Source organism: Myotis davidii, unplaced genomic scaffold, assembly GCF_000327345.1.
Source record: "Myotis davidii unplaced genomic scaffold, ASM32734v1 scaffold323, whole genome shotgun sequence".
NCBI lineage: Eukaryota > Metazoa > Chordata > Mammalia > Chiroptera > Vespertilionidae > Myotis > Myotis davidii.
The window spans coordinates 1,564,047-1,575,031 of record NW_006295491.1 but is presented as its reverse complement, the minus strand read 5'-3'; the positions used below and the strand labels follow the sequence as shown (position 1 = coordinate 1,575,031).

The window sequence follows — 10,985 nt, the reverse complement described above, 5'->3', positions numbered from 1 at the left end:
AAAAAGTTTGGACCTGCCCTTGCCAGTTTGGCTCAGTGGATAGAGCATTGGCCTGTGGACTTGATGGGTTCCTAGTTCAATTCATGTACCTGGGTTGCAGGCTCTATCCCCTGCCCTAGTCAGGGCACATGCAGGAGGCAATCAATCGATAAGTCTTTCTCACATTGATGTTTCTCTTTACCTCTCCCTCTCCCTTCCACTCTCACTAAAAATCAATGCAAAAATATCCTCAGGTGAGGATTAACAAACAAAAAAGTTTGGACCTTGATGTTTCATTTAATCTAAATGTATATTTAGTCAGTCCTCTAAAACATTCAAATAGTCGTCGGTCTTTTATTTTTAGCTCTTATTGGACTGCAATCTTATCTGCATGCTGAAACATGAAAAGCTCTGAACATCTTTTTGTAATCCATTTGGTGGCAAAAGCTGACCTGACATGAACTCATTTGGCAATAAACCTATAAAACTATTAAACTATTTATAACCTTTATATATGTGACTTCATGTGAATGTTTCCTGCAAAAGTATTAATTTTGTTTGAGGAATGCTGTCCTAATTGGCCCTGGGGGTGTTATATAAAATATACTAGCACACATATATTATCTTTTTCAAGTCTGAGACATTCTAAATTCTGAAACATGTTCTCAGGATAAGGGACAATAGATGTGTATCCACTGCAACAAATGTCCTTGATATGTTTGTTTTGTTACGAAAAATTTGTATCATGTACTACATTATTTAAGTAAGATGTTTTGGATTTGAATCCTAGTTCTGTTAATTTATTAGCTATAACTATACTTAAATTTTCTCAGCAGCAAAATGGGAATGATAACAGAGTTATTCTGAGAATTAAGTGAGGTAGCATGTAAATAAATTAGAACAATGTTTGGTAATTAGTAAGTATTTAATACATGTCAGTATAATTATAAGAATGTACCAATTTATATTCCCGACAATAGTGCACCTACTTCTCTATGTGCTTATCTATTGTCATCCTATATTATAAAAGCGTAGTAAGCAAAATGTCCCCTCGACCGGGAGTTGTCCGGGAGTTTGAGCAGCGGGTGGGGCTGGCTGGGGGAAGGGAGGGGAGCCCTTGCCGGCAGTGGGTAGCTGCTAGAGACCCTACCAGTGCACGAATGTCATGCACTGGGCCTCTAGTTCTTTATAATCTTGTCTATTGTGATAGCCTCCCTGCCCTCCCCCCCAAATATTGTTTTTGTTTGCATTTCTTTGATTTCTAGTGATTTTGAAAATGTCTTCATACTTTTGGTATTTTTATTCTCAATGAATTTTCTTGAGTGTCACTTTTTAAAATATCTTACCTATTAAAATATGAAAATATTTAGATTTAACTATATTTTTCCTAGTATTTGCAAGTTTCTTTCTGTTCTCTCCTCTTTTCCCTTTCTTCCTTCCTCCCTTCCTTCCTTTTTTCCTTCCTTCTTTCCTTCCTTCCTTCCTTCCTTCCTTCCTTCCTTCCTTCCTTCCTTCCTTCTTTCTTTCATTTCAAAAGTCTAATGCTTTTAGGATTCATTTTGATGTATGACTTAAAAAATCCTATATTTAGCCAGTTAGCCCAATACCAGTTATTGAATAATTCATCTATTTAACCACTGATTAAAAACCATTTTATCATATGCTAAATTTATTGTATTTTTCTAGATATCATATATTATTCCTTTGATAACCTTTTAATTCTCTTTTTTACACCATATTGTTTAAACTTCTGTTAAATCAAATACTTGTTTTTCTCAAAATTTTCTTAGATATTGATACATAGTATTTATTCTTCTAGGTGAAAATCAGAATTATTTTGCAAAGTTTTCAGTAAATCTGCATTGGGATTTTGATTGGGATTAAGTTGGAGGAAAGATATTTCAATATTAACTCTTCCTATTTATTCAAGGACATGATATAGTTCCACATTGCTTCTTAAGTTTCATAAACTTTAAAATCCATCCTAATACCTATAGCTGATTAACATTCTAAAATACACATGTCTTCTCTTTCGGTTTTTAGCAAGTTGGAAACTTAATTAATATGTGAATACCTTTATTGAATAGTTCATCTATTTAACCAATGGTTTAAAAACATTTTATTGGTACTAGGTAATTGTTATGGACTGTTCCCCTTAAAAATTTATGTTGAATCCCTAAATCCACCCTCACTCACAGTGTGATGGTATTTGATTTTGAGATAGGGCCTTTGGGAGCAAATTAGGGTTAGATGCGGCCATGAGGGTGAGGGCTCTATGATGGGATTGGTGCTCTTGTAAGAAGAGATACCAAAGAGTTTGGTGTCTCTTCTCTCTCTCTCTCTCTCTCTCTCTCTCTCTCTCTCTCTCTGTGTGTGTGTGTGTGTGTGTTTTGGCACAAAGAAGTCACATGACTATCTATAAAGCAAGGGGCGAACCCTAACCATAAACTGACCATGCTGGCACCTTAATCTCAGGCATCCAGCCTCCAGAACTGAGAAAATAAATTTCTGTTGTTTAAGCCACCCAGTTTATGGTGTTTCGGTATTTTGTTATGGCAGCCCATGCAGACTACTACCGTGTTTATATTACTTAGTCTCCCCTGAGCTCTGGGTTACCCTTGACTTCACAGCCCAAGGAAATAATACAATTGAATGAACTAATGTGTGACAGAAAGGGCACCTTTGTGATGAATACTTATTTTATTGAATTGCTTTGCACAATGATCAAGTCAGGAAAAAAGATTTCTAAGTCGTCTTATACCCTCATTCAAAATGAAAATAAATGTTTAGTTCTACAGATAAATTGCATATTTCTAGAAATGTTAGCCTCCCTATTTTATTGCACAGAAAAATTCCAATAAGAAAATTGGTCATTGATGTTTAGTGACCACAACGTTAATACTTGGGCATATCTGGAAGTAGGAACGAAAGCACCTTTCTAGCCATTCCCTATAGCTGTGGAACGTTTTAGAGTTTGCTAAATGTCTTCATATGCAAAATTTTCTTTCCTCCAAAGAAATTTAAATGGTGTGTCAGTCTCATTTTATGGATGAAGCAAACAGTTCAGAGAAATGAAATGTCTTTTGCAAGCATAAAACTAGGGCTAAAAGTAATTTTGTCCATTGAGTGGGATTATTTTCTGAGAACTTATTGTGTGCACACTATGGTCCCCAGCCTAGTCTTCTATCTCCTGTGGTGGTAGGATCTCCCAGCATCTGGTGTAGCTTCTTGGCTGCCTTAGGCTGCACTGTCCTTAGCTCAGGGAGCTCACGGTGCTCCCAAAGATCCAGCCCATCACTAGACTCTGAATCTTCGAGGCAGCAGATATGTGGTGCTGCCTCTCTTAAGGGGCAAATCTCTCTCTGCCAGTCTCTACCGAGTCCCTATTGGGCCAGTAATTGAAAAGGGCTTCTCTTGATATCTGAGGTGTTTGCTTGGAAGCTCTTCTTTAGCTCTGCCCTCCCCTAATTTCCTCCCCCTCCCAGTTATTCTGCTTTGTATTCAGTAAAAGTGATGTTTGACATTTAACCTTAGGTCCAAATGAGAAGCCAGACAGGCAACATGAAACCCACAGGCCTTCATTTACTCATTGTCCTACTTTATCCTGAACCAAACCTTTCACTAGCAGTTCAGTAGCCATTGGTAGTGAAATAATGTCCCAAATTCAAGGTTTGTTGCTTGATGAAGTAGAAAGAAGCAAAAACCTATTGAAACAGTAGGAATTATAAGGCAAGAAACAATGGAAATAACGCCACATTTAATTGAAAAACAGGTGAAAAGACAAGTGGCATTTAGGTCCAACTTGCATTGATTGTATAGAGAAGATAAATCAGGAGCAAGGTATGCAGCGCAATCCTCTATGTCCTAGGACAAATGAATATTTAACTTTCATTGTTCTGAAAACTATTTGCATCTACATATTTTGTAAATTTAACAGAAGAGTGTACAACATTAACAACTTGAAGTTTGTCTTTGAATTTAAATTTGAAGTTTTTCTTATCCTTTATATAGCAGCCTTGTCTTTTTAAATCATCTTTACGTTTATTATGCCCTAGAAGTAAAAACAAAAACAAAAAAAGGAGTCATATCATATAAAGGAAAAAAGGAGTAGATGCTTTCTGCACTTCAGAAATATTGAAGTTGCTTTAAATACTTTCAATAGAACTCCACTGGAACCTGTGTGTTAGAATGGTACAGAATTGCCAAATCAGACGGTTTCCAGTATTTCATTAGTAATAGTGTTCTCAGGAGAGATCTTGTGATAGAGCCATCAGCATAGTTTCAGCATGTTCTCTGAAATATTTCACCCTCAGGCCCCTAAATTCAAGGGGAAAATAATAGAATTTTCTTTTATAGAGTACAGAAAAGCAGCATAAAGGTATCTAGTTAGAATAACACAGGACAAGGTGACAAGGAACTGCTGCATTTTAGCTTAGGCTCTAATATTCTAAACAAAGAATTTAGTATTTCCAGGTTTTAAATTCCTCATCTGTAAATATGAAGATAATAATCCTTAAGTCATAGAGTATCTTAAATTACTAAAATGAAAATATTTGATCAAAAAATGTTATGAAATACAAAAAGAAAGAAAAAAATTGTTGAGAACTCAATATATGCCAGATATTATATTTATAGCTGGGGCTCTGAAGAGCTACTTTTGGCCCAAAATTCTACCACACTAAAATTTTAAATCAAATCATCAATAAAAATGATTTTAATAATCCATATTTCATTCTAAAACAAACTCTTAATTTTAACACATTTTAAGTGTTGCTATTACAAAATCTCAAAAGCAGAGTAAATCAACAATGGAAAATAAAAATACTTTCTATGAATATTTCATTTGAAATGTGTCTTGTTGGCACACTAATAATTCATAATAAAAAGAAACTGGATAATGTTTTACATTTTCCAAAATAGTTTTAAAAGGGGACCCTAAATTAGATATAATGAGTTAAATAAGCATACAATTTAAAATTTAACAATATAAAAGTCTGACCCAATGAACTTGTATGTATATATGCATTACCCATGGACACAGACAAAGGAGTGGTGAGGGCCTGGGGGTGGGGAGGACTGGAGCGGGCTGGAAGAGGTTAATGGGGGAAAGAGGAGGATCTATGTATTACTTCAACAAAGATTTAAAAAATAAATAAATAAGTAAAAAATAAAAGTCTGACCCATTATTATATTTTTACTGTTTGCAGGCTATTTTGTGGATAAAGAGTAAATAATTGGATACAATATTTTAAAACATTCTGTAGACAAAGCTTCCTCAAACAGAAATTTAATCCAAAATATTACCATGGAGGGGGGATTAAATACATTAGAATATGCTAAAGGACACTCAGCTTTTACTAAAAATAAGATTCAGTAAGATCAAGGAAATAAATATTATAGATTATAAGCTTCAGCTGTTAAAATTAGAAAACTAAGAACCACATAAGATATTTTTTTCTAGTAGCAATATATGCAATCTTCATATTTATTTTTTATTTATTCATTTTTAAATTTTATTTTATTGCTTAAAGTATTATTACAAAGAGTAGTACATATATCTCCTTTTTTAAGAGTAGTCTTATTACAATATAAATATCATAAGAGTTTAACAAATGTTTCAATAATGTATTTTACTATTTTCACACACATATACATACAAATATTTAGAAAGAATCCATATCATCTTCTGTTTTTAGATGATAAGAAAAGTCTGATGTCACAGTCTTTTGTTTGAACTTATATAGAAATAACTTGAAAATAGTTAAGACAAATTTTTAATCATTTTGGTGTATGATTGGGTCCAGTTTTATTTTCAGTAGTTTTTTTATCATTTATTTTTTAAAATATTAGCTCGTTATTAGAAAAATTTTAAATTTTAAAATTAATACTTGATCCTTAAGAGTCTAGTTAAAACATACATGGCATATATATGTACTTATAAAATAAATATCTAAGCAATAATAAATATTTTGTTCCTTAAATGAGGTAGGTAAGTTAAAATATTCTGGAACATGACCTACACATTAAAAAAGAAAGAAAATAGTAATCACCAATTCAATCTGTATAAATCAGATAGCTGGATAGTTTTTTTATTTTTAACACATTTACCATATTTTCAAGTACAGGCCTCTGAAATACATTTCTACTTTCCAAAAGCTTGCTAAATTGAAATTCAGCTTTTTCATTTACTTAATGTACATAGGGAATTTTACTAATCAGACCAGACATTTGCAAGTAAACCAAATGCACTAATTTTTCATTTTCTGTGTTTGTGGTATTTTCCCTTTACATACCTCATACAGAAAAATATCTCAGGAAAAGGTATTAGTCTTCAGTTGTTATAAAATAATTAATTACTTAAGTGATAAAGAGTTAATAAAAATTTCAAGGTCTGCTAAAGAATTATGAAGCCCGTCATTCATATCTTGACTTCTAAGAAAGTTTTTAAGAGTAGCTAAAGCAGTTATTGCCTCATTTTTTGAGGGTAAGGGAAGTTCAGTTCCCACAGACCCACCATCATCCTCTTCATCAGAAGTATAAAATCCAGTTTCATCTGATTTACTTTCTTTGGTCCAGACCGTATCACCACTTGGCGCTGCTTCACATGTCTCCAAGTCATCGTCCAGGGCAGCATACTCTTCTATAGATAAACCTTCTGGAAACTCTACTCCTGCTGCTTGGGCGTGGGCAACCAAATCAAGACCAGCGTTGGACTCTGTATTTGTCTTGTCGCTGTCTCCCTGTTGAGATTTGAATCCCGCCTCTTCATAGCTCTTAGCAATAGTCTCTGGGGTTACAGCCCTCCAACAGAGATGCAATGTGTCAACTGCATCTAGTAGGGAAAATGTAAATTCTTTGCTGCCTTCAACAGAACTTAAAAATTTCTTGATCAGACAATGTCGATATTTGATTTTAAGGCTTTTAATAACACCTTGTTTCATAGCTATAAATTTGGGAGACAAACATGACGGGAAAAACGCTAACTCAATGGACTTCAGGTTCTTCACCTCTGGGTGTGCAGGAAGAGAATCAACAAAAATCACCACTCTTCGTTGCTGGGCTTGAAATTTCTCATCAAGCTTCAGCATCCACTGTTCAAATATATCTGAGGTCATCCATGCCATTCTGTTAGCTTCGTAACACACAGGCAATGATTTTATTCCTTTGAAACAATGTGGATTTCTGTTTTTCCCAATGATAAGCAAAGGAAGTTTTTCGGAGCCATCCATGTTTGTCCCAACCATCAGCGTTAATCTGTCTTTGCATAACTTTCCAATTGAGCACGTTTCTCCTTTAAATGCAAATGTATTTGTAGGTAACATTCGATAAAGCAGTCCAGTCTCTTTTATATTGAAAACATTTTTAGGATGATAATCATTTAAATAATAAGGAAGTACATTTTGGTGCCACACCGCTGAAGGGTCTACTGATACACCTGTAGCTTCTACAGGTTGAGCTCTGAATACTAAACCATACCTGGATTTAAAGCGATCCAGCCAACCATTACTACACTTAAAATCATTATGTCCCAGTTTCTGGGCAAAATCATTTGCTTTTAGACGCAACATTGGACCATTAACTGGTACATTTAGACACTGAGCAATTCGATACCACCTCATTAATGCCTCTTCCAGATCTGTGTAGAAAGCAGTTCTCAGTCTTTTTCTCTTTGGATCAAATCTCAGAGATTCAAAGGCTTCTAGAACTTTGTCTTTATTCTTCATAATAGAGGACAATGAATTTTTCTTTATTCCATATTCGGCTGCAATCTCTGCTTTTTTCTTGCCACTTTCTACTGCGTTTATGATGTCGATCTTTTCTTCAATGGATAAACTTTTCTTCTTTTTCACTGTTACGGGGAGAGTTGAGGCATCTGCAGAAGCTTCTGCCATCTCAACCAGCACTTATATAGAGATTTCTCCTCTTCCTGGTGTCCGTTTCTTTAATTAAATGTCTTTTCCTGTATGACACAATTTGCTACTTTCTCTCCCACTTCATACATTACAAGTTGGTACGTGTATAATAGTCTTATTCCTATTGATGACTAAATATATATTTTTTCAAAGGATCTAAGTAAGAAAAATGTTATATGTAACTAGAATAGTTTAGAAGAAAAACTTCCTTCCCAGGACCTTGTGTAGCTCAGTTTATAGTTTATTCAGAGTTTCAGAAGTCAAGCTAAAATAGAAATCTCATTATCTCAAACCTGTCCAGTCCTGCTGATATATTTTTGGAACTTCAATCCTTTAAGACGGTTCACTTTATCCATTTGCTCATTCAACCTCCTATTACTTCTCCACAGAAGGCCTCAGAGATAAGAGCAAATAGCATTTAGAAATTTTCATGCAAAATGTTACCCATTAATTTCCAAGTCTCTTCAGGGTAGAGATGGAAACGGTAGAATCCTTAGGGCTTGACAGTATGCCTTCTGTCTCTTGAAAATACAAAAACAAACAAAACAGCATTTTTAGCAATATGTCAAATGAATATGAAAAATATTTACACTAATGAGTTATGCTTTTAATAATAAAAAAGAATGGGAACATGTTTCTGAAAATACAATAGCCAAAGCAGGAGAAATGCTTACCTTCTGAAGAGCCTCTGTAGAAAGCTCTCTAGCTCTGCTCTGTGCATTTGAATTTTCACTTGCCTTTGAATGCTTTGTAATATATACTTCTGAAATAAACCAGACAAATTTAATCTGTTTTGAAAATGTGGGCTGACCGAAATTAAAGAACTAAAAATGATGTTGGATATATCTTTGGTGGCTATTTTTTACATGAAGTCAGACTGCCCCCTCTGACTTCTCCAAAAGAAAAACATAGTCAGACAGTAGTCACAAGGTCCAACTTTTAATAGCACATGAGAGACAGTGTCTCCTTTATGGGAATCTGGTAGAAAATGCTTCACTAAAAATCCATTCAAGTGAATTCATTACATAGTTTTAAAATCTAAATCTTATTCTATCTAAATGTATCAATTAAAAGTATCTACTAATTTTTGTATCAATTTGGTGCATTTGTCAGATGCACAGAGGCCAGAAATACTTAACAAAATGCATAAGAATAAACAAATTATTAAGAGGATATAAGGCAGAAAAAGACCTAGACTACGAAGGAGAGCGACCATAGGTTTTTGTCTCTCTACTTCCCCTTTCTGTAAAATAAAGGGCTTATCATGGTGTAAAGATATGAGCTTTGGTGCCAGGCACATTTGAATTGACAAATGACTCTGCCATTTAGTACTTATGTGATCCTGGGTAGTTTACTTATTTTGACCTCAGTTTTCTTACTTGTAAAATAGGGGTTGACTATAGCATCTGCCTCAGAGGATTATTGCACTTTCAATGGGATTCAATGAAAGAGTATAAAGCACTTAACAGAATATTTAGTACCTTAGGAGATATTCAGTAAGTGTGTGGTGATGATCTCATCATCCTATCTTCTATCTAATGCAGCGGTTCTCAACCTGTGGGTCACGACCCTTCTGGGGGTCCAACAACCCTTTCACAGGAGTTGCCTAAGACCATCGGAAAACACATATATAACTACATATTGTTTTTGTGATTAATCACTCTGCTTTAATTATGTTCAATTTGTAACAATGAAAATACATCCTGCATATCAGATGTTTACATTATGATTCATAACAGTAGCAAAATTACAGTTATGAAGTAGCAATGAAAATAATTTTATGGTTGGGGTCACCACAACATGAGGGACTGTATTAAAGGGTCGCGGCATTAGGAAGGTTGAGAACCACTGCTCTAATGTCACTTTTGTTGTGTCAGTCTATAAAATTCAAGATTTTACAATACGGGGATTGGCAAAAGTAGGTTTATAGTTTATTTTTGTATTATTATTTATGAATTAATTATTGTATTGTTTTTTTCCCCTGCAAATAACTAGAAACCTACTTTTGCCCACCCTGTAGATACTGAAAGCAAAGTTTCTTAAACCAAAGAGTACTGAATCTATAGTCTTTAGAACTATCGCAGACTAAGATAATAAGCTAATTTGATAGGCAGGTGTTACGCTGTATGAAATAGTGTGGGTGCTCCATTCCTCTGGTTTTTCTCCCTGTACTCCTCAGTTTCAAGCGGCACGTGCAATTTTTTTTGCTCAAAATTTTTTGAAAAAATTTTTTGTCAAAATTCCTCTGCCTTTGTTGTCCAAATCAAGAAATAATTTTTATCATAGGAGTTACAACCAGTTAAGGAGTTTACCATTGTTGTTATTTGCAAGAAAGATCTTAATTATGATAGCCTAGGCTTTAATTTCTAAACTGCTTTACTTCCTATATTCCAAACAACTCAGGAGTAAGGTCAAACTGGATTTCAAAGCTCATCCTATATAATAAAAGGCTAATATGCAAATAGACTGAATGGCGGAACAACCGAACAACCAGTCACTATGACTGCGCACACCACCAAGGGGCACGCGCGGAACATGGCAGGTGTTGGCAGCAGGCGGCAGAGCATGGTACATGGCGGGTGTCGGCCACAGTGGGATGGTGGAGCAGGTGAGCAGGGGCACCAGACCAAGGCGGGGTGCCAGTCGCTGTCATCAGGGCAAGCCGCTGGTGGTTACTGAAAATTCTTTGCTCCCGTGGACCACAGTCCTGCCCAGCGCTCACACCTGCTGTCCGTGCCCAGCGCAGGTCCCAATCTCAGGGCACCATCAGCAGGTGCGAGCGGCAGCTGCCGGCCTTGATCATCCCACATGGCTGCTGGCAGACAGGGGGCTGGGGGCCGTGGTGGGAGGGGCCAGGTGGGGGCGCAAAGGATGGGCTGAGACCCACCCATGCCCACCGCAGCCTTGCAGCCCACAGTTCCTTTCAAGGTGCATGAATTTGTGCACTGGGCCCCTAGTCCTAATATATATAGACCTAGGTGCCATCATGACTGCACAGGTGAATGGTCACCATGAAGTGCATGGAGCACCTCTTGGTCACCCCCCCTCCCGACCCCCAAGCCATTCACCATTGGGGGAGGCTGGCAGCGAGGC

General features: G+C 35.9%; 1 protein-coding gene across 1 annotated transcript; it reads right to left on the bottom strand.

Moving 5' to 3' along the window:
* Positions 1-6,231: 6,231 nt before the first annotated feature.
* TIGD4 (tigger transposable element derived 4) lies at positions 6,232-9,013 on the bottom strand. The gene is made up of 2 exons (XM_015568052.1): positions 8,567-9,013; positions 6,232-8,413 (listed from the first exon to the last, which is right to left on the bottom strand). Exon 2 carries the CDS (start codon positions 7,869-7,871, stop codon positions 6,333-6,335), a length of 1,539 nt encoding a protein of 512 aa, XP_015423538.1. The 5' UTR covers positions 7,872-8,413; positions 8,567-9,013; the 3' UTR covers positions 6,232-6,332.
* Between the last annotated feature and the right edge of the window lie 1,972 nt (positions 9,014-10,985).

Coding starts and splice junctions, on each gene's coding strand:
- TIGD4 (XM_015568052.1), bottom strand. CDS start 7,871: ATGGCAGAAGCTTCTGCAGATGCCTCAACTCTCCCCGTAACAGTGAAA.